Genomic DNA, 24,473 nt, shown 5'->3' with positions numbered 1-24,473 from the left:
GCAACATGCCACCTGCACTTAAAAGGGGGGCAAGAGATCTCCTAGCTGGCAGGTCTAGCGGGATGTCTGGTGGTTCTGTGGGACTCGATTTTCCCAGCCCAGGGGGCTGGCTCAAGAAAGCACACTGACAGTGCCCCGCTGTTTTGGGTGCACCACTGGTGCGTCTCCAAGGGTCCTTTTTGCCTCTGCGTCCATAATAGAGCATGAGCGTACAGGTAAAGTGATTAACTCATTTGCATGGGCACACCCCCATGCAAATGATAGGACGCTCTCTGGAAATAACACTGACGCTACATGTGCACCAGTATTACAGCATCAGTATTACAGAAAGGATTGCATAAGCATCTGCAGCCCCTTCTGCAATACCACATTGCCCGGGAGGAGCGAAAAGCGGATGCAAAAAACATTGCGTCCCCATGGCACTATGTGTCCCTGGTGAGGTAATGGCCTAAATTTTCTGTTGTATAAACTCGCTATGCTAAACACCTCCACAATACGCCCCAGCATGCAGAAACAGTCTGCCAAGCCAATACAACTATTCTTCTCTTGTACGGATCTCAGTAAGAAGAGTCTTTCCATGAAGTCCTACCCAATCATGTGTCACCTGTTAGACAGTGTTACCCAGAAGGTGTCTGGATGTGATTTATAAAGCATTTTATGAAGTAGACCAAACTTAGAAAACACCCATGCATACAACTACTGAGGTAAGAGGTGAAGAAATCAGGCACGTGTATGAGCAGGTTTGAATAAATACATGAAAATAATAGTTCTTAAAAAAAAATTCCCCCCACCCATTGCTGTGATGCCCTTTCCAAAATCCATTTCATGAGCATGATAAAATAATAGTCCTATTTTACAAACACCCCTGAAATTAAACCACCATTGCAATGTTTATGAGCTAAACTTACTCTACAGCTTTTACTTACATGTTGAAGTTGTAATGGCCAGGATAATTGGTATGCAAGACAAATTTCTTCACCTTATGTGTATTTGCATCAAAAAGAATATCCTATTCGAGAAAATGATAGAGACTTGAAAAAAAAGAATAACAGAATACAGTTTTACCCTGTTTATAAGGGATTTCGTTTTGCACAGAATTTTACTTGCATTGTTGTGATTTCTATTACAAGCATTTTACTTTGCTTACATTAGCCAGATGGGCAGACAACAATAAATTACTTTGAACTGCACTGATATAAGCAAACATGGAATATACAGATGTTATCATGCTGAAAGAGGCTTTAATGCTTGTATCCCCTCCCATCCACCAATGTACCAATTGGTACTGCTAAGATTCAGGGATCACCTAGTGCAAAATCTTTCAGGACTTCAAAGGTCAACCAAGTTGCAGTGAGAAAACAATACAGAAGACTGCAGTTATATTTCAGCTAGACAAGTGAAAGACTAGGCCTGATAATCACGTATAAACAAGAGTGGATTCCACTATTGGTATCAGATTAAGTGAAACACTACACTTATCATACACCGCCCTATGATATGCTCTCATTTAACAAACTAGATGGGATATATACACCACAGATTTTAAAATACTGACAAATCAAAATAACTAGATGAGTTTTAATTTTTGTGTTCCCTAGGTTTGGACTGTGTAACATAGTGTTTGATGTGTGTACAGTGACACAATGGTCAGAACACTACTGTTGTCTGCGTTTTGACTACACATCAGTATTTGACAAACTTAACTCAAGTGGATAAAATGCTCAAATTAAACAGGGGACCAATCTAATGAAAAACACATTTCCATTAATGCACACTAGCTGAAGATCCGAGAACAAAGTTTTTCTATACCAGACATTTTCTGAAGAAAAGAGGTGCAACACTCACAACCCTAGCGGGCATAGAATCCAGCCTTTGTAATAACAACCTTTGAGAGACACTGTCAACCTAATGTGGTCGCTTAGGACTGAATAAAACTCTTCCCACAGTCCTTCATCTATATTGAACTCAAGAACTGTAATACACTAGATATCAAACTGACCTTAACTAAGGTGGAGTTCCTGGACCCAACAGTACATAATGAGGACAGCGTAATAAAGACAGCACTATAGGAAACAAACAGAAACAAACTCAATATCACATGCCACCAACTATCACCTTAAACTCACAAATACATCATCTCTAAGGGTGATTTGATGCATAAAGATCAAACAGCAGTGATAAAGATGAATGCACACAAAAAGATGATCTGATATAAAGATTGACTAACAGGGGTTATGACAAATATTTCCATTTTATTAGCATTTTATTTTGTCAATTCTTTTTTGTGCCAGAGTCACGCAACCGCTACTTTGAATCACTAAGATGTAAAATCTTAAAAAAGGGATCTAGAATTTCTCATCTGCTAGTTTCTATGGACAAAAGACCTATGGTGAGACAATAACTCTTGCTAGTAATCACTACTGTCTGATATACTACTAAAAACATTTTAATGTATACAAACTAGCATTGCATATTTAAACCATGTTCAATTTATTTATTTGAGTTAATTATTGACAATTGTTAACTTTGGGTTACAAGATTTAAAATCACAAACAGAAAATGCCCCATATGACCGCTACAATCCTACCACGCGGAGTAAAATTTAACAAGAACCTGCTAACACATTCCATTAGCCCCATCTCAAACTAGAATATGGACTCATTTTCACAACATACACTTCAGACCATAAAAACAATGTCTTTGAAGGCAAGGCTATGATACTTACAACACATTCGTAAAGGCAGAATTAAGATAGCCATTAACATAAAATACAGTGAAAAGAGTGTTCAAGAAAAAGCCAACAGGAGATTGGTTATTCATTTGATTTGGGTTGAATCAAACTGTATGAATGGTACAGACATGGAAAAACTGAACCTCTCGGCAGAGTGACTGATACTTTCCAATCACAAATGGAGCCAAAAGACCGTGAAAGAAACTAAATCCTATTTTACAGTGGATCGTAAGGCAACATAACTTGCAGAAATAAATAGTCAACCTTAATTGGTGTCTGTGAGAAAGAAGACAACTTTCCTGAAAGCTGGAGGATCCCATTCAGGACAGAGGTCAAGCGGAACTAACAGAAATAGGCCCATATTCATCAATTACACGAGACAATACATACGACACATAAATCCTGTCAGTAGCAGCTCAAAAGACTGAATGTGGTATCAATGTAGTCTGTGGTGTTGAGAAGGACCACCAACTAGATTGTAATCACAATATATTAAATTGAAATTTAGAAGATTTCCACAAGGGCAATATTCTACCTTCACGGCAACATATCCTACTTTCTTCAAATAAGTCAGAACCTTTCTTAGTGACGCTGTATTCACTCCACCTAAAATGAATTATTGGGAATCTAACAACTGTTAGAACAAATATCGGAAATGCCATCTTCGTGGTCCAAGGCAGGTGAGATGGAGTCAGGAGCGGCCCACTTCATTCCCCTGGTAAGATCCTCAAATGAGGGATCTGGCAAGAGACATTCACAACAGAGCAGAAATCATCAAAAATTACAATGTAACCTCACAAAATAGATCCCTTGTGTATGCTGGCTATGATTTATAGAACTGGCACTGGCAGCATTAACAACGACTATCTCATCCTGCTGTCAGAACCTGAAAATTGTTTCTCAAAAGTAGCATATCATCAGACAAATGCTGTGTAACATATTATTTATTTAAATACAGTGAAACAAGAAGAGGAGACTGGTAAATACTTTGTTCATGGGAAAAGTTACATTATTCAATTAAAACGATCCATGGTTTGGTCCAACGTAGGTATTAGCAAGGCCAGCATGCAATATTGTAGATGCTCCTTTTCCCTCTATTAACTTATTTTGGTGTACACATAGAATGTACTAATTCAGCCAAATGTAGCCTTATCCATATTGAATAAATTATTTTTGTGAAAATTGTAATATCCTATTCAGTGTCTAGAGTACCACACAACATTCATGCTGAAATATTTTAAACACAGGCTAAACTCACAGAAAATTAGTGATCATTAACTCCAATTTAAAACATGTTAATTGCCCAAGTCAGGTAGCATTTTGAAAAAGGAATTCACCAGTAATTGTGCCTCTGCACAGTTTGCATCCCTCAAATATTTCAAGGAAGGGGAGTACAGTGCCAGCAAACCAGCACACATTCTTCCAAGACAATAATGTAGACACTTTTTAATTAATCAAAAGAAACCAGCTACTTACCTGTTATTATAGTTTTAAGTTTGAAACTCTTTCTGATTAACATGGTTTGCACAATTCCCCCGTCTAGTGGTTTGGTTCAGAATTTTTTCTAATAAGCATTTGATCAGTTTGTGAGCACTGACTTAGACAAAGCTCTTGCATGAGGTTGACTGTAATCCCACAATGCCCTGATGTGACACCCCCCCACCAAAACCCACAATCTTAGTTTTTTTTCCCCTCTTCCCCTTCCACAAACCTCCTTGAATGATAAGGCGGAAGTGCTGCATGTGAATTTAGAGAAGTGTCAAGCTGCAAAACCAGAATTACAGTTAAGAAGCTGGTTTCCTGTGCAGCGTGAAAGCTCTTCTAGATTCACATGCTTTACATAGATTATGTAGTGGAAATACCTCCACAGGCAGGGTGAGTTAGAGAAGGGAGTGCAAGGCAAGACTTCTTTAATATTGCTTAAACTGCTGGACACCTTTCATGACTGTAAACCTATACATAATGTCTTTGGAAGGTATTGCCCAAGTTAGGTAGCACTTTGAAAAGGTTATTCACCAGTAAGTGTATCTCTGCAGAGTTTGCATCCCACAAATATTTCAAGGAAGGGGGAGTACATTGCCAACGTTTATTGCCCAAGTCAGGTAGCACTTTGAAAAGGCTATTCACCAGTAACTATACCTCTGCAGAGTTTGCATCCCTCAAATATTAAGGGGAGTACAGTTGCAGCAACTCAGCACACATTCTTCCAAGACAATATGGTAGACACTTTTCAATTACTCAGAAGAAACCAGTTACTTACCTATTATAGTTTTAAGTTTGAAACTCTTTGAGATTCACATGCTTTGCACAAGTCCCATCTAGGGGTTGGGACCAGAAGTTTTTCTAATAAGCATTTGATCAATTTGTGAGCAAAGCTCTTGCATGAGGTTGACTGTATTCCCACAATTCCCTTGTGTAACCCCCTTTCCCAAAAATCCCACAATCTTAGGTGTATGTCCCCTCTTTCCCTTCCACAAACCTCCGTGAATGGGAAGACGGAAGTGTTGCATGTGAATTTAGAGGAGAGTCAAGCTGCAAAACCAGAATTACAGTTAAGTAGCTGGTTTCCTTTGCATCAAGAAAGCTCTTCTAGATTCACATGCTTTACACAGATTATGTAGCAGCAATACCTCTACAGGCAAGGTGAGTTAGAAGAGGGTGTGGAAGCCAAAAGACGTTTTTAATATTGCTTAAACAGCTGGACACTTTTCATGACTAAGTCTGTACATAATGCCTTTGTAAGGTATGTTTTGAAGACCATGTAGCTGCTCGGAATATATGCTGCATGGAAACATTGGCCATAAAGGAGTTCACAGCCTTGAATGTGCCTTTGGTTTGGTGAATAAAGACTCATCATGAAGTGAATAACATCTCAGTAGTATGAACAATCTATATAGCAATAGTAGTTTTTGTTACCGCTGCCCCTAATTCCTGCACCAAATGTTCTACAGAAAATTGATTGGTTTTCCTGATGTCTTTGGTAAGTTATATATAATTCATATGGCTCTCCTGATATCCAGTGTGTGCAACACTGTGCTCCACAGCAGCATTGGATGGCCTTTAGAAAAACGTAAGATGATAACCTGATCCATATGAAAAAGTGACATGACGTTTCGTAAGAATTTTGTGGGAGTCTCATTACCACGTTGTCCTTATGTATGAATCTGAAAGTCTCCTGCTTACTCTTCTTAATAATGAGACAGCTGCTAAGAAGGCTGTTTTTAAAGTAAGGTGTCTAAGTGTGGCCTTATGAATTGATACAAAAGGCACTTCCATTAATCCAGCTTGTTACAAATTGAGATTCCACTGAGCAGTAGGTGCTGTTCTAACAGGAAAGAGTCTTTCTGCCCATACATGAACCTTTTGATTAATGGAACTGAGAAAATCTGTTTAGCTTGCAGCCCTCTCAAATAAGCTGCAATAGCTGACAAATGTACTCCTACTGGTGTTTACAGCAGTTTACATGTATCAGATGTGTGAGGTACCGGACTATGACCGCATCATGCTGTAAAAATGTTTTGAAATTTGTTTGGCACCAGTTTATATAGCTCTTCCACTTCAAGGCATAACATATTCTAGTGAATGGTTTCCGTACCTCTTTAATGATACATAATGATGCCTTTTGTAAGAGCAGAACCTGGAACTCAGCTACCTCGGGAGCCACACCCTCAGCTGTAGCTCCCCTGGGTTTGGGAAAAAAACCTTAACTGTTGCATGGTTAGAGTTTTCTTGTTTAGGGTAGTTTTGACACGTTGCCTTCCTGACAGATGTAGTAGGTGTGAGAACCATGGCTGTCAGCTCTCAGCTCTCAGAATCACAGTCATGTCGCACACTCTGATCGTCTCTAGAAATTTTGGTCCCAACAGTATTAGGGGAAAAGTGTACGCAAGTATCCTGTTCCAGTCTAACAACAAGGCATTCTCCAGAGACAGAGTGGTAATGCCTGGATAGGAAGGACTGGCATTTTGTGTTTTCTGTGGTTGTAAAAAGGCCTATGTGAGGCACTCCCTAGTGCTAGAAGAAAGTGTCTGCTACAGTTTGCTGTAAGTCCCACCACAAGAGAAGCTTTTATCCCAGCTTAGTTCATCAGCCTTTGTGTTTTCTACACCTAGGACAAGATATGAAGCTAGTGAAAGGTTCTTGCGGTGGCCAACCTTCAGAAGGTTTGTGTCTGTTGTGATAATGTGTATGATACCAAGGCCTCATGCTTGTTGGGATATACCATTCCTGTTGAGGACTTTTTATTTTATTGTACTTGATTTTTAAAGGCTTTCTTTGTGGTTGAAAAATGGTTTTAAATTCCTGATAGTTGATGTGTTTGCTGCTTCCTGCGTTGACCACAACCCCTTTATTCTGGCAGGACCCATTTCTGCTACTTGGCCCATGTGTGAGGTGTCTTGAGGAAGAGATGGGCCCCCTCCCCACACCACTTCATTATGTTGGCTGTATTCAATATCCTCATTTTCTTGCAGACCTTGGTCATTACAAATCCTAGCTCCTCCTAACTTCCTGTTGTTTGTCACCACTGGTTGCTTATTCACTAGAGGAGGTCCTTATGTCTAGTGCTGTGTTTGGACGAAGTGAATGCAAGATGCTATCATCTCCAATATCTTCATGACTGTTCCCACAATCCGAACGTCAAACGTCTGGTAAAATCCATGCTGCCCTAGAATTGCTTAGACTCTCCCTGCAGTTGGGTGAGCCATTGCCATTCTACTGGATGAGAGAAGAGCATTGGTAAGAATCTACCAAAGGGAGTGGCCTGAACTTCGGAAGACAATTTCAGATGAATGAGACACAGGCACCCTCAGAAGGAAAGTCCCAGGGTATAATAAAAAGTGAGACAGGACATGCACATTACAGACCATGAGGAAAGAGAGAAGGAGATTGAATAGGACACAGTACAGCTGTGTTCAGGACTGCTCCCAGAAATGTTTTCTTTGTGTCTGGAACAGGAAATGATTTCCCCCAATTTACAGTGAATCCAAGTTTGTCTATAAGTGATGCCGCCTTTGTGAAGTTTGGTTTATATTGCTTGAAGGTGTTTGCGTTTACTAACCAGTCTTCTAGGAAAAGGTAGGTATGTATGGTGTGTCTCCTTGGGTGTCATGCTATGACCAGCAGTATTTTTGTGAACACTGTCTATGCAGCGTTTATGCCGACTGGTGTACGTTGAACCAGTAATGCTTCTCCCTTATCACAAATCACAGATATTGTCAATTTTAAGATCTAGTGTTGCCAAATTGTCTCCCCTCTCCAGCAATGGAATAACATCTTGCAAAGTTGTTTTCTGGAACCACTGTATTTTTCATTTACCTGTTTACAAACCAAAGGTCTAGAATAGGTTGCCTATCTTGCTTTAGAACTAGGAAGTAAACAGAATACACACCTCTGTTTCTTTCCTTGTGGATGGCCTTTTCTATTGCATCCTTTAACAGCAGTTCTTGCACCTATGCCTTTAAGATCTGTAATTGATCCTTTCTGTACCCCTGATGTTTTGGCGCTTCGGTGGGTAGTTTTTAAATAACATCTGAGCATATTAGTCTGTTTAAGAAGTTTCTCCTCCAACCCCCAACTGGTGATTTGAGTCCGTGGGGTGAGATGCCTCTGAAAGTGAGCCACGCACTAAGCATGAGCGGGGTCCTTGAACAGCAACAACCATTCTCCACAGCAGCAGAGAAAGTCGCGCTAAGCCCAAGCAAGTGTCTTGAATAGCAACAACAATACTCCATAGTGGCAGAAGGAAGCCGCACCAGGAGGCGCTTATTAGGAAGGTCCCACTGCTGCTGTGTGGGATGCTCCCAGGCAAAGACCGGTCCAAGAGTAGACCCAACTGCGCACGTCTGAGACTGGGCCACCCATCTTGGGCCGTGTTTTTTTTTTTTGGTATGACTTTAACCATGCACCCACCAGAGGACCATGGGCAAAAGAAAGGTCAGTGGGGGTTGGAGGGGTGGCGGTTGGGAGGCAGGCCATCAACTCTGAGATTGAGAATGTGGGAGAAAGGCTGTGGGCAGTCAGAAGGTTGCTACCACTTTCTATCAATGATGATCCTGCAGATAATCCCAGGCAACTAAGTGGTGGTCTATGTATTGAGGGGGAGGAAGCCACAAACAAAGCCAACATGAACTACGAAAATTCATGTGTGTTTACAGGTGACTTGGATATTGTAGCCATATCACAGGGGCAGCAGACCTGTGCTGGGAAATCTTCTGTTAATATTGGCATTTTGACCCCAGAAATACCTGGCATGTGCATCCCATTTTAGTGATAAAAATGTTGCTGGGATCATCAGTCAGCTAGAGAGGGTTCTGGCCACTGCTCACGGCCCCATTGTAGCTGAGCTTCAGTATATTGATAAATCCATTATAGAACTCCTTAAGATTAGTGAAATAAAACCAGATACTGTCCCAACATGCCCGAAGCACCATTTATGTCAATAATGTTTCAAGGCTAGAGTGGACAATGTGGGACCTAATGATGTTGGGGCTGAACCAGGGGCAATCATTAACCCTAAGGCAGATCAACTGACAAGTCGCTGCAGACGTAACTTCTCATCCACAGAGAAACCTTCCATCTGCACCTGCCTCAGACTCTGGCCATGCCAATGCTAGTAATACATAATGCCCTCTACAGCTCCCACCTGATTGTACACCATAGGAAGCCGTTTTAAAAAATGTTCCAATTTTACGCCCTAGCCACCTTGAAACCGATCAGCAGTTAAAGAATAAGGTCATTCATTGACTTGGAAAGTCTCTGGGAACCATTAGCAACAACGTACTCTCTACAGCCATAACTGGAATTCGCAGAGAGTGCACTGGGTGTGATACAGATGAAAGAAGGAAGCAGGAGACTCTATTGTAATTAATTTCCGTGACACAACTAGTGGGGTATATACTGCATAAGCTTTCCTACACCTAGGACCATTTAACAGGAATGCAAATAGTACTACTAGGGTACTTCTATAGATCTAGGCTGGATCAGTCTATAGCTCAGCTGATTTTCAATCCTGAGGGAGTCCTGTCATTCAGTATCTCCACAAGCAATTGTCTTTCCATCCTTGAGGAGATGGACTGACTGACTTGTGAGACCAAGGTGGTGGCAGAACTACAGACTCATCGGCTGCGATCACAGGATCTGCGGAGACCTGTTTTTTGGGACAAACTAGGCTGTTCATTCACAATAAATTCTTAATCAGAATTCTAAGGTCAGGCCTAATTATTGCCAATCTTTACCCGAGGTGGGAGCTTTGATGCCGGACAATCCTGATCAGCCAATTATCACTAATAGTGTTGTTGATGGGGAGCTCGTGTTCCGTAATTAATATTCCTGGGGAGCCCAAGGATGTGGATGGAAGTTGTGACTATGACCTGAAGGAGGCCGGTGTCGTAACCCCTTTTACTCTTACCCCGGATTTGAGCCTTTTATCCTGGAACACTGCTGGGGTCACAAATAAAACTAGTAGCAATGTTAAATGAATATTGAATTGATTGTCTACAAGAGACCTGTTTGCACACTGATTTTCATCTAATGGTGATTACACGGTTTTTACCCCTGCTACTCCATCATTCTCAGGGCGCTCAGTGGTGGCCTAATGACATTAGTTAGTGTTACTATGCTGGCCAAGATTGTAAAGACATATGTGGATTCTGCTTTTTTTTCCAGATAGTATTTAGATCGTTAGCAGTAGCTTTTGTCTTAATCAATTTTCATCATAACAGCTTAGAAGCCAGGAATATTATAAATCTCAAATCCCTTGCTTGTGCCCTTGATAAAGTGATGACTGGATTAATTTTGTCGTAACATTGGGGGGAGAGGTGATTTCAATCATAAAACTTGTTCTATGTCGAATCATCGTATATGAGATATGGGTGGTGTAATTATTCCCATTGATCATAACCCATGTAGTGACACACTGAATGAGTTGATGGTAATTTACGACCTCATTCTCTGCTCAGATCTGGGTCCCTCTGCAAAATCTAAGCAGGTTACATATACAGGCAGGGGGACCAGCACAATAATGGACTATAATCTCCAAAGCCTGAGAGTGCAAGGTTTATGCGTCCTACATCAAAGGGAGCTGTTTAAGTGACCACAGTCCATTATCACTAGATCTTTATTTAAGGCTGACATCTCCTGGTAATAAATTGGTTACCCCCTTTAAATATACCAGAAACCAAGGGATACAGAGTTGTTTATGGCCCAATTAGTCACAGCAAGAGGTAACTTTTTGATGCATGTCTAAGCTCTCAACCAGTTCCAGACGATCTCTTGTGGACCTTCTCTGTAATCTGTGGACACGTCAATGAATTATTAATAGAAAGGTATTCTAATGAGGCCCCCAAAAGTAAGAAATGGTTTGATAGGGTGTGTTTGCAGGCCCATATTACCTTATTAAAAGTGGTAAAAGGTACACCCAGAGATATGGCTGAGAATAGAGTGTGTAGGAAAGCTTTACCCAGGAGACAATCAGAACCAGGAAAGAGATAATCAGAAAGGAGGCCTGGAAAAAAAATTAACTTTAGCTTCAGCCAAGGAAGATGCACATTTATTTTGGAAGGTGGTTAGTGCGCCTTTCTCCTCTGATTGCTTTGCTATGAGTGTAGATGTGATTATCCAGGAATGTGAGTGGGTTAACCACTTCAGCAATGTATATGATTCTCTTAACTTGAGGCACCATGTTGTTAGTAACACTGACGAGACCCTTCCCCAGGATAACTGTGAGCAACTACTAATTACACTTAAGGATGTTATATCAGCGGTGGGAGATGCCCAGTTAATAAAGTGCCAGGGCCATATAGGGTCCCAATTGACCTGTCCAAAAGTAACCTGGGTCTTTGGGCTTTAATCCTGGTGAATGTGCTTTGCAGTGAGGTCCACGCTGGTACTTTGAAATGCTGGTCCAGGGCAGTAGTTGTTCCTACCTTTAAAAACGGAGATAGGAGCGACCCTTGCTGTTATCGACTTATCTCTTTATTTGATTCCAACGCTAAGATCTTCGATAGGATACTGCTGAACATCTTGAGATCTGGGCAAATGATAGAGGTATCTTATTAGTAGCCCAATACAGATTTAGGAAGAGAATTGGTACAATTGATAAGTGTCTGAATCTGCACTCGCTGATCAATAAGTATGTGCTTGCCAAAGGTGGGTGTCTTTTTTTGGCATTCATGGACCTCAGCTCTACCTTCAACAATGTGATCAGAGGCAAGCTGTGAAACATGCTTAAGCCCATGGGTGTCAAACCCAAAATTGTGCATCTATTATCTCAGCTCCACAAGGATGTGGAAGGAAGTTTTAGGTTTGGACCCACCATTGAGTGTGCTACACCTGACACAATCAAAAGAAGTAATCAAACAGGGGTGCCCCTTTTCTTTTTAGTTTTTACATTAATGGCCTGGATGAGTACTTATCTGAGGTCGAAACAGATTCACCCAAGGTTGGGCCTAGAATGATATCTGGGTTAATGTATGCTAATGACTGCGTACTTGTGTCGAGAACAGGGCAAGGACTTCAGAGGTTGTTGGACTGATTTATGGCATTCATCTCAGATCTAGGCCTGAGGACAGAAAAAACAGTCTTTTTCCATGGTGTGTGGCCATCAGCATAGTAAGGATATGTCCTTTCATACTGGTGGAACCTCACTTGAGTGTGTCCCTACTTTTACATACTTGGAGGTCCCTTTTGATAACGGTAGGTCCTGGAAACATTTGTTGAGTGTACGTTCAATGGAACTTGCACTGACAATACCTGCACTGTTTAAGTTTGCCTCCAACCTAGGGTCTATTCCACTTCATGAGTCAATAAAAGTTATCAGGCAAAATCAATATTCATTGCTTCTTACGGTGCTGGGGTGTGGAGATACACTGACGTTATGCAGATTTGGGTTATTGAGAATACATTTCTGGGAAGATTTTTAACACCACCTAATAGTATTCCGAGTACAGTATGCTACGAGGAGCTAGGACTTCATTTTATAGAAGATATTTTAAGTTCAGCACCTATCTTATTACAGCTTTCTGTTTGGTCCAGGCCCGAAGCCTCACTCAGCCAAATGATAACTGTAGACTGTAAAACTTTCTAAAGTCCAAGATATCAAATGGCTGATGTTTATTAAGGAAGGTCTTTGAGCCACAGGAAGGGTGACTCTTTATGAAAATCCGTAGATTATTACTTTTCCTACTAAAGCTGTAGAGAAAAATGAACTTTTAAACCTAGTGGTGCAGAAAAGGGTAGGAATAGAGCAAAGAAAGTAGAATCTTATCTCCCATTGCATTCTACCACTTGAATGGACCTATATCTAGTTACAGTGTCACATCATCAGAAGGTTTTATCTAATAAGATTTAGATTAGGATTTGCACATTACTTGGTGTCTTATCCCTTAGCAGTCTATTCTAGTAGTGATCTAATAACCTGCCCTTCATTTCATCTACTCCTCAGTCCCAGCTGCATTTACTTTTTTTCTGCAACTTGTATAGGGATCAAAGGAGATGTATTTTGAAGCCGCTGTTGAGGTCTCTTAATATAAGAGAATTTAATGCAGCAATAGAATATCTTCCTTTACTTTAAACTGACATAGTCTGCCTTACAATCTACTCTTACAGACTTATTGACAAGTGAATTGTGTCACGTTAACAGCTAACTAAATTTATGAATTACCAGGACGGCTGCTTAGCTGTAACCGTCCCAGATGTGTTAGCTGTGGTATGACATGTTATGTGTAGGCAATTTCACACTTACCACCTTATTTAGTCACATTTGATGAGGATAGAAGAAAATAATTTGTGGAAAGTATCTTATGGTTTTAAGTGTTCAAATGTGATCTAGATTAGTCTAAGTATTTATTTTATTGTTTGATTTAGTGCTATTGATTGTACTTGTTTTATGACTGAGCAGTGACATGATACATGCCTATATTGTTTGCACTTAATCTATAGCTGTATTCACTGAGGATGGATGTGATAACGTGCAGAATGTCTTCTTATTGTTTTTAGGTGATAAAAAGAGATTAAGAATTGCTTGGGATTTTATCCTGTTCATTGACTTTAGTGTCAACGAGTGCACTTTGTTGTATAATTGTGAAGTATTTCTGAATGATTTGCACTTTTATGGCTTTGTTTCAAAGTCAAATAAAGTTTATTAAATAAATGAAATTAGTTACCTTAAGGAACCAGGGACAAATCCTCTAGAAGTTCTGCCCTTGGGTTTCCCTCTGCCTTGAAAAAAGGGCTGTTGCTGCTGCCATTCTGTGGTTGTCAAGAACTGGTTGCCTCTAGTTTCTTTTTGTGCAAAAAAAATCAGCCTCCCCTGTCCACTTGGGTCTGGGAGAATTGCCCTCTTTTGTAAGGCCCTCATGGGTTTTGAGGTTTTGTTTGCCTTCTTCGTGGCCCACAGAGTGTGATCTACCGCTGGACAGAAGAGTCGATTTCCTGTCTGAGGCATGTCAATGATAGTGGACTGGACTTCTGGTTTAAAACCTAAAAAACAGAGCAATGTACATCTCCTCAGGATTGTCCCTGCTGCAAGTCGCCTGCTAGCTGTATTGGCAGCACCTAAGGTCGACTTAAGAAAGAAGTTGCCAATGTCTTCTTCTTCAACTCCACTTTTTGCTTTTTTTTGGTACTCTTCAGAGAGAAATGACATAAGGTCCTTCAGGTGCCACCCACTGTTGACGCACATTTCTTATAATAGGGACCTATATGTGGATATTCACCACTGCGTGGCAGACGTTCTTTCTAGTTTTCTGCCCACAGCATTCTGTCTATAGAAGGCCCCATGGATGCAAGTGACATAACTTTTTTTAGCAATGCTTACTATTAGTGAGTCTGCTTCCACATACCCCTGAGTATATTTGGAATCTTGGATCAACACTCTATACTTTTTTCTCTGTAGATGGAGTCACCCCTTGAACACTGGCAGGCTTAGCAAAAATATCTTTACCCTGATCAGAAGCATTGGGAGAAATTGATTGTTTCTGTACACTGGGTTCAGGAAGTCTAAAAGAAAATATACATCTTCCTTCTCTACCTCCATTTCCACTCCGAAGGAGTCAGCTGCTTTCTTAACCACCCCGTGGTATGACAAGATGTTGTACCGAGGGGATAGTCTCAGTTTCCTCTTGGTCAGTAATTTGTGTGCCTGTCTTGGTTTTTTTCATACATAAAATCTTAGGATTCCTGTGTGTGCCCAAACTTTCCTTGAAAGATTTCTTCTTTCACATTAAGCTTTCTATCTCTACCTCCACGGCCCTCTTCTTCCTCTCAACTTTGACGACACTGGAGGTTTTATTAACCCCCCCAGGGACTTTTCTTTTGAGGGTGCCTTTCCCTTATTTCTCCTTCATCTTCAATTGTTTTCTGAAGTTGAGGAGACACCTTCGGAAGATTCTTACCAATATTCTTCTCTTGCCTGGTAGAAGGGGACATCTCCGGAGCTTCTCCAAATGCTGTTTTTTTTTCAGCATTGAGGGTTTGATTTACTGTGATTCAACTTTGCTCAAAGACTTGTGCTTTGACATCTTAGGCAGTACCCTAGGTGGCTTGTCTTTCAACCTCTGAGTGCTTTCAGCCATACAGGTTTAGGGACGTTTCTTTGTTCTTCAACCTCTTGTGAAATATACTGAGATCTATGTCTTGGTGTTCATCCCAAGCTTCCTCAGCATTGACAGAGAAACCAATCTCCTCCAACAACAGACCACCCTCTTGTTTTCCTAGCACCAACAACCAGGTCGTGTCTCTGGTCACCCAATGTGCTTGAAGAAGCTTATGTCTTTGCACTAGAGTTTTGGGCTTAAATAGCAAGCATGGAAGATGGTCCTCATACTATGGTATTTTGGGAGGCAAAACATGCACACTGGGTGTTCATCATTTAGAGCGAACATTCTGGGTCACTTCAGGCAGAATTTAAAGAGAGTGTTTATGCTCTAAAATGGCATTGATGGATCCCATGTTGACCAGTTACCAGTCTCAGACTACGTCAAATCCCCACCAACAAAATCTAAAAAAAAAAAAAAAAAAAACGACTGAGCGACGATTTTGAGGACTACTCTTGATCGCGTTCAGTTTTTCTTTGAGGTATTCAAAGGGCTTCAACAAAAAAGTCAGGAGCTATTCCTGTGCACTTCCGTACAAACGGCAGAAAAAAAAGACGCACATGGGCATTTCTCAATTACAGTAGGCATCATGCATGGTCTCTGCACAAGTCAATGCCCACTCACTAAGAAAACATTTTCAAGACAAGACCCAACCACTAGAAGACAAAACTTAGCAAAGCATGTGATTCTAGAAGAGATTTCAAGCTGTAAATATTAGTATTTTTAGACTCCATTTTGGTACAGCTAGTGCTGGCTGCATACTAGGAGACATGTTTCTGAGTTGTTGCTGGTCTTCTACAAGAAGTAGCAGTTGTGTTGGGGGGTGGCTGAAGCACTGTTTTTAGTTTGTAAGGGAAATAAAAATCCTAAGTATGCATCTCCCAGGCATCTGCATGATTTGAATCATCCCAGTTAACATACTAGGAAGTCTGCGTGTAAGTTAACAAACAACTAACCTGAATTGTTTTCTTTGCTTTAAAGCCTATTCACATTATTGCTACGTAGTCCACTTAACAGCTAGTGAGACAGTAGGCTTCAGTTCCACACCCAGAATAAAATTAATGTTCTTAATCACTAGTGTGAACATAACTGCACCTACATGCCTCACCTAGGAAGAGGACGGTAAGATTTGAATCCAATAAAGATATAACTATTGAAGAAGTGAACTTAAAGTGAAAGGATATTTTCTTTCTCAGAAGTGGATCTTTCACAGATGAATACACTTAAAAAATTTGGGGTGTGTGGAATTTCCTTGTGCGCCCTGGTAGTACAAGTACATAATCTAGAGGATTTTACACAACTTCACCAGTAGGCAAGTTTCTTAGGAGAATAAAAAGCTTTAGCAGGAGAGCACTACTGTCAAAAGTATGTTTTGTAGGATTGTACACCCGAAAAGTGTACCATATAAGCTTTTCCGATAACAATTCCTTTTTTTTTTAAACTGACAAGTTTATAACCGTGGATTTTTTTTTTAATACCTTATGATATGGGTTGTAGTAAAGTCCACTTTACATACTCCTAGTAGGAATAACATACAGTACATAAAAAGGGACAGGGAGATTCAGAACCTTTTAGAAGTGTTTAAAGAATCAGGCTGCTACACATTTGCTCCTCTTCCAGCATGTACATCACTAGTGTAGAGAGGTAAGATTGACTAATCTATATTGTACTTTAAGAGGTGCTCTTGTAAGAAAGATTGTCAGATAGGCTTTTCTTGTCAATAGTGCTTTTATCTTCTCCCTTATGTTTTCTTTTGACTTCTTGTGACTGATTAGTTTCTCCCTTGCTAGGACTAGTTTGGACAAAGTGCTACCCTCTACATTTTTTCAAATGAAACCAGTATTTGATGCTTTTTGTGAAATTGCTTGGTCCTAAATAGGCTGATGATGTAGTCATTTTTGGCATGCTAAGCCCTTTTCTGGTTATGGTATCAGTTTCTAAAAGAATGTTAGAAGAGACACAGAATGGTTTAAGTGAAACACTGAAGGTACCATAGGGTCAAAAGCTGGGGTCATACTCAATATCACTCTACCCTTGGAAAAAACATACATATTGCATTTTGTAGACAAAACCAGAAGCTCACTTACAAAACTAACTTCATATACAGCAATATCTTTAATGACTAAGGCTTCAACTTAAAGTTGTTAATTGTTCAAAAAGACGGCCCAAGAGTATCCCTAAAATTGTATTTAGTTCACACTCGGGGGGATTCTCAACTGGAGGGAACTTGCTAAAAGTGGTACCTGCATCCAATTCATTCCTTTATTGCTTTGTACATAAAAGTTATATCTGCATTAATCGCCCTGATACCTGAACGTTTGACAACTGCTCATCCCCCATACTGCTACTGGACCCTTGAAATGAAGTATTTTTCTAGTCTGTTAAGACTCAAGGGGTTTTGCTGTTTCTGTGTCCAATTCTATGTTGTGTAGAAGTTTTGTCTATCTTTGGCCCAATTATCAGTTCTTTTCACCCAAGACTACCCAATATGTTGCTGGCCTTACTGAAGGTTTGTAAGACACCTCTGCAGTTGGACGCCTGCCCCACTATACAGATGATGGCCTAGTTAAGTTCATCCCATGCCTTATGGCTTATACATTCCATGTATCTTCAGCATTAATGGGGACAACTTCCTTCTTCTAGCTGCTAGTAAAAATTTAGTCACATAATTCCACATTTGTCAAATATAGCGAGTGATGGTTGACAAGGAAATGGACCCTTTCACTGTAGCTGCTGCAGTGGCAGTAACGTTTCCAAAGGCAGCCAGCATTCCTTATCTGGTAGTCATTGGCAGATTCTGCAGAAGCTCCGAGATGCAACTAAAATAGTTAAATCCAAATGTAACTATCCCGTCAGGTACAAGGATGAAGATTCTGCAAAGTTGTACTTTTCCTCACAATTGACTCCAAAGTTGATGCAGACAGCAGATTTTACTTCCTGGATTCTTTCAAGTAGCCAATACAAAGAACAGCCTACAATGTTTATTCTTGAAGTTTTACATAAGTAATTTTTTCTCTCTGGTTGACCGCAACTTCAGCAAAGTGGATTTGTTTTTAGTTTTGAATATTTTTTAACTGAAGTCATCAATTACACATAATAGATGTAATATCATATGATGTCCACTGTCTATCCACCTCTTATAACTTCATGTCCTGTACTTAACTTGCATGTCCTCAATCTCCTGTACTATATCAACACCTCCTATAACCCAACCTGTAACTACATTCCTTAGCCCTATCATAAATCATAATTTAACATTCTTTTGGTTTGGTGTAGCCACAGCCATAAAGCCCTCGGCCTGTATATAACTCTGCCAAAGTGGTCTTTGAAGTGCAGAACTGTCCAAACTTTTGAACACCTTCACAAAATCTGAATAAGACTGCTTACTGAAGCTTTAGCAATGGAATTGAGGATTAGAGCACAAAGTTTACAGAATATTTATTAATTCCCTTCAATACCATGTGTTATTTTCTTCCCATAAATGTTCCATATCATCTGAAGTCAGTTAAGTGGCTTCAGTATCCCACATGCACAACCAATATTACAAGATGTGCTGCTAGGAGTAACTGAGAAACAATTCTTATTAAGTTAGTATTGAGAAAGCAGAAACCTGTGAAGGCTCTCCTTGTGTCCTTGCAGTCAAATGCTGTGGCACTGGTATACAAGTGAACTCTTTAGTTTCTACTAAAACCTAGGTGTACGAAACTTCAAAAGTATACATAACCATAGGATGTGTGACACTGCTCAGATCCCATATAGTCTGAGTAGCAAGGCTTTGTTCTGCAATTCAACATGGCACACAGTCTAACCAGAGTAAGATGTCACCTCTACAGAATTTTAAGGTGTGTCTTGTTCCCTTGCCACAACTGTTCGATGTCTGTGTACCCCATATGTTGCTCCACATCCAAAAATTCTCAGTTTCTCAATGCAGCAGATACCATTTGCTGGTGGGGCTGGTCTGCTGTTAAAATGTGCTTTTGTGCAAGTATTTTTTGGGGCACTCCAAGTGGCATTCGTCATTTTGGATTGTCCATAAAAAAGACAGAAAATAGTGCCACACCAATCAGTAAGTGCACAACACATTTATGCCTAGATATCATCATGCATGCAAGCTCCTACTGAATGATGCATATGCACAACGAGCACATCATTACACATTTTGGTTTTGGCCCGATGCTCCACAACATTGCCAAAAACCACTGGCTTTGCCAAAAATTGTTACAATGTTAGCAATTCTCTCTACCCAGAAATGGCAGAGCTGTGTCAACTATGACTGGCTTAGGCAACTTTATTCATTTGGGGTAGCTGACATCATATATCAACTTTATGAAGCTTGTCCGACATATCCCAAGGTATTTTTAATAATTGAATGTACTCTCTGAAGTCAGTTGTCCGCAACAGACTTTGTAGGTTTTTCCGCACTACTGTTAGAAGGTTCCTAGTTTGGTCATGTTTGTTTGGTATTTCAATACCTTATTAAAGAAATGTAATTCTCCTCGAATCACTGGAAGAGTCATTCAGAATTTCAGTCTCAGACCAGTATTTCAGTTTGAGATTTATTGAACACTGTGAATTTATAACAGGGGGCTCCAAATTGTTCCCTTATATGAGCTACTTATGTGCAATGAAAATCATCCGAGCTACTAGTAATGTTCTAATTGTGACCACATCAGGCAAGATTATGATAGACGCCTCCCAATGCAACTTAAACAGTGATCACCTGAGTGCATCATGGAGGACTGCCAACAGGAACGTTAAAAAGGTTTTATCAATTTGGAATGCCTGTACATGGATAATACTTAAAGGCCATAGCTGCAAAGCCCCTGGCACCAAGGTAATACAATTAGTAGAATATCTTCTCAATGCTGCTTGATTCATCCCTCAAATATTAGCTTTAAGTATATATTGGAAATGCATAATCAAGATACAATATCTGGGCACTAAAGCAACCAACCTGCTCAATACATTTTTACTTAAAAATATACATAGACGAGATATGGGTCTGCATGGTCTTCTGGATTATTCCCTGGCTCCAGTACTACCAAAACTGTATCATCCATCATGGAAAGAGTGAATATCTGAGCCGTTACAATACTGTTATATACCTTGTCATGATTACTTAAAAGGAGGAACAGTGGAGCTGATAAAATGTGGATCCATCCAGCCCTGGTGCCTTAGATTCCTTAAGACTCAAAACTATTTCCTTTCTAGGAGTGGGGCTAACAAACACTGAAATATGTTCATAGGAACTTTTGCCTATGGGATTGTTCTCAAAGTATGCCATCAGCTTGCCACATTCTGATCGGTTAGTTTCCATTCTTCAGTCTTATGGGACATGCCAGATTCGTCCCTCACTCTTGATATACATAAGCCTGTCTGGCAAGCATTAGGTTTTGTGTCTGTCTGCATATTCCTCCTTCAAAACATTTATGAATTAACCTGGCAGGCTGGGGCTTCGATATAGTCTATACAAGCGTATATGGAGCAAGGACTTTAAATCATTTGTTTTGTGACTAGGTTTGTACAGGCTGCTTCTCTGCTTGTTTGGTGGTGAAAAACACTCTTAATAAGCCCACAGGGCTAACTGGGATCACAGAAGCTCTTTGGCAATTCGTTTCTAAAGGAGTTTATAGCAGAACAGACTGTATGAATTGTTCCACTTCAGTAAACTACTTTAGTGTAAAATAAATGGAGGCACTTGTAAATTGAAAAAAGAATTGTCTGATTCATGTACATTATTATATATATATATAGGGAGTGTCTATTCCTCAGTGACTACTTCTGCAGACGGGCTGACCTACTATGATAAGACAACCACTGTAAAGTATGAGATAGAAAGTTCAGTAGCATATTAGACACCTAGTGTATTTAGAAACTTTGTGATTGCCTTTTTTACTGTGCTTGCGGAATAGGTGCACTTATGCGTGAAGACTTCGTGTGGAGCTTAAAGCCTGTTCTTACAGGGTTTCTTTCTTTCAAATAATATTGCTGTACTACTTCACTATACATTAGACAATGTTTGTGATATCTTATTTACATCAGAAATTAGCCGAAGTGTATCACTTTATCAAGCTAAGAACAAGCATTTCACAGGCCAGTAGATGGAGTGTTGATTTTAACCTTGTCCAAAACTTTTTTCCTAATCGTCTCAAAGGCAAAATACAGTTTTCCTATCCTGTACAACTCATGTGGTAGAAAACATTTTAGCGCATTCTGCAATGGGCCCTTAATCTTTTAAATGAGGGTTTAGAGCGAACAAGATACCACAGTTTTGCAAGATTCACACTAAAACGTGCTATATCTCAGCAAAGGTCTGGTCTTTTTGCTGGTAGATTGACTGATTTCCTGAATTGTTCCTGATAGTGGGCTATAACCCAATGACTGGTGCAGGCTGCACTGATCTCAGGTAAGGTAGCGTGATTCAGAATCAGGATTCTTGAGTTAATGCATTTCACATTTTGTAGCATGAAGGGATCAAGCACGCTTGAAAGAATGTTTCATTTCAAGGTTTCAACATCTGAAGTCTGGATAATAATTTCTTGGTGATTTAATTTGCAGTGAATACAATAATTCACTCTGACCCCGCTGTACATAACATTAATAATCATCATTATAGAATCAATTTCAAATAGATGATCAAGTTTTAGCATAATCTCCCTGTGCCAGCTGCACTGTACAACCATTTTCCAAAATACCTTTCTAAAAAGCTTTACTTTTATATCTTTGTCTAAAAACTTAAGAGTGCTTTTGAACTTAGTACAAGATAGTCAAAGTACTAAAATTGAAAACAAAAACATTGTGTTCTGTTCTTCTAACAGGATGAGTTGAAGGATGTCACTGTAATAATTTAGTAACAGCAAACAGAACTTACCACTCCAAGGGTAAAGTAGTTAAAGAAGTAGTCATTGCACTTTGATGGAACCTGCTTATGGGGTGATGGGGAATGGATTTTCATCTGCAAAAAGGTACAAACATCTATTATTATCAAAAGAAACTGATTTTAACATAACCAAACATGACCAGTGAAAAGTCATTTATTCTGTAATGAATACAAGGCATATAGTAATGTTGCAGCTGAAGAGCAGCTCTTTGAAGGCTCAGAATTTGCAACTCCCATTTGATAATCAGTGGATCCTACCATGGAACCAACCCTTCTAATGAAAGGGCAAATAAGATTTGATGGGTAAAATAAGACGAATATCGGTAAATGTAGTTCTCCTGGATTACATGTTTAAAATATCTGCACAATATTTAACATTGTCATACCAGGAAGGTGGTCTAAATAACTCAAATTAGAACAGTAGAGGATTAAAATTACCACAGTAGTGAAGACTCGGTTTAGGATCAGTAACACCTGATTTCACCCGCTCCTGCAGGCATTGTGCCCCCCAACTCCGCTACCACACACACACTCACTAGTCAAATTCTAATTATGTAACAATATTATATCACATGCAGACAGAGACGGGGTAGGTATGAATCTATAAAAGGCATCAATGCAGGACACTAAGAGTTATATGTAAGTGGCTTACGTTTCTCCACGATTCAAATAATTAAAATTGCTATGGTATTTAAAAAAAAAAAACCCAGTTAAAATAGCAAGCTATTGAAAGGTGGACAAAAAGGTGAGTTGTCATCAGAATACCTTTTTGTAGGACTGCCCAGCCCACTTACATATCTGCCTTTGCATCCATGTCCAGGCAGAAGACTCTCAATGATGTCCATGCAGCTGCCCAGCACACCTCCCCAAAGGCATATTTACCTAAAAATTAAAATATTGTAACGTTGTCTCTCAGGGAAAGTGTCCTACGTGTGCTAGCTTTGTGATTTTCTCACGATATTTAGTGCTCGACTGATTTAGAAATCAGATTCTATTCCAGTCTGGATTCCGAGGTTGATTGGTAAGCTATGACTAATTGAGTACTTAGCCTTGTCTTTCTTATATGTTGCTAAGGGCTCTTAACATTGAGTTTTCAGTTACGTCTTTGACACATTTAACGATGATTGCTTACAAAAAGGACAGCAGCAGTCAAATTATTGACTCATATCGCCTTCAGGGCGAACCGTGAATGTGATTTTGCTGCTACCTTGACAGCAATAAATTTTCTGTGCTGTTCTTTGGTTGTAAAAGCCTAACCCTCACTTGACGAAACAATAGCTCCCAAGGGAAGCCTACCCTGGGTGAAGACTTTTAAAACTGATTAGTACATTGATTAAAATATGAGGATGTGAATCTTGGTAAGTCTACATTAATTTTCCACACTAGAGCTAGCGACTTAGCAGAACTAACTCAACAGTCATTTAGCAAAATTCTTAACTAATTGCAATAAGAATACGATATCTTCACAAGGTGCTCTACAAGAACACACAGATGATACCTTCACATTCAGTGAAAAATGTTGCAGGCTTGGATATGGCAGATAAAGCAAAGATGGCAATACATTGGGAGTGTCGCTAGTGACTGGGTGCAAGCAATTTTCCTGCCACCAGAAGCAAAATCTATTCAATGTATGGCAAAGAATTTCATTCTTCGAGGTTTCTCTTAACCAATATACAGTCTTGCCATATTTTAAGGTAGCAAATTTCAAGAGTCACTCATTAAGGTAGAGAGGCTCATTTCTAGGATAAGGACCTGACTGAGCCTCTGGTCACCATTCTTTTATTCAAATTGAGGCATCCTCTGTTGTTGAACTGTCAACAGATTTAGGAACTCTGTTTCCCATAACCCCTATAGGGCTTTCAACTGTGTGTCTGCAGTTTGCACACCTGGCAAGACAGGACAAGGACTAGACATATTGTCAGTTCCAACTGATTGAAAATGATTCACTCATTGCTTCCTCTGCCAAGAGCCTGGAGCAAGTTAACCCTTTTTCGGCCCACAATGCACTGTATATCTTGCCAAGTGACTCTCAACTTGATCTGCTTATCTAGCCTTTTCATGCTTCATACTAATCAGGTGTTGCATGTTTAGTGTAATCTGAAGTTTGACTGTCTACATGTAGAGATTCTAGACTTCTCTGGAAAGATCAAAGACCTTCTGCTTCGGTTCACAGGAGTGTTGCAGTTTCATCTGTCTTCAACACAAATGCTTACTTAGTTAAATAATAAATAAACACTGAGAGTGTATTTCACATCTCTCCTCCCAAGGA

General features: G+C 39.9%; 1 protein-coding gene across 2 annotated transcripts in view; it reads right to left on the bottom strand.

The window, feature by feature from the left end:
* The window catches only part of PHAF1 (phagophore assembly factor 1), a 262,744-nt gene that overhangs the window by 51,334 nt on the left and 186,937 nt on the right, over window positions 1–24,473 (bottom strand). For both annotated transcript variants that reach the window (XM_069216171.1, XM_069216172.1), the window contains 2 exons: window positions 22,196–22,279; window positions 927–1,009 (listed from right to left, as the gene is read on the bottom strand). In XM_069216171.1, coding sequence (XP_069072272.1) covers window positions 927–1,009; window positions 22,196–22,279 — 167 coding nt within the window. The remainder of the gene's footprint in view (window positions 1–926; window positions 1,010–22,195; window positions 22,280–24,473) is intronic.

The sequence above is a fragment of the Pleurodeles waltl genome, chromosome 12 (genome assembly GCF_031143425.1).
Source record: "Pleurodeles waltl isolate 20211129_DDA chromosome 12, aPleWal1.hap1.20221129, whole genome shotgun sequence".
NCBI classification, from domain to species: Eukaryota; Metazoa; Chordata; class Amphibia; order Caudata; family Salamandridae; genus Pleurodeles; species Pleurodeles waltl.
This window is presented reverse-complemented; position numbering and strand designations above follow the sequence as displayed.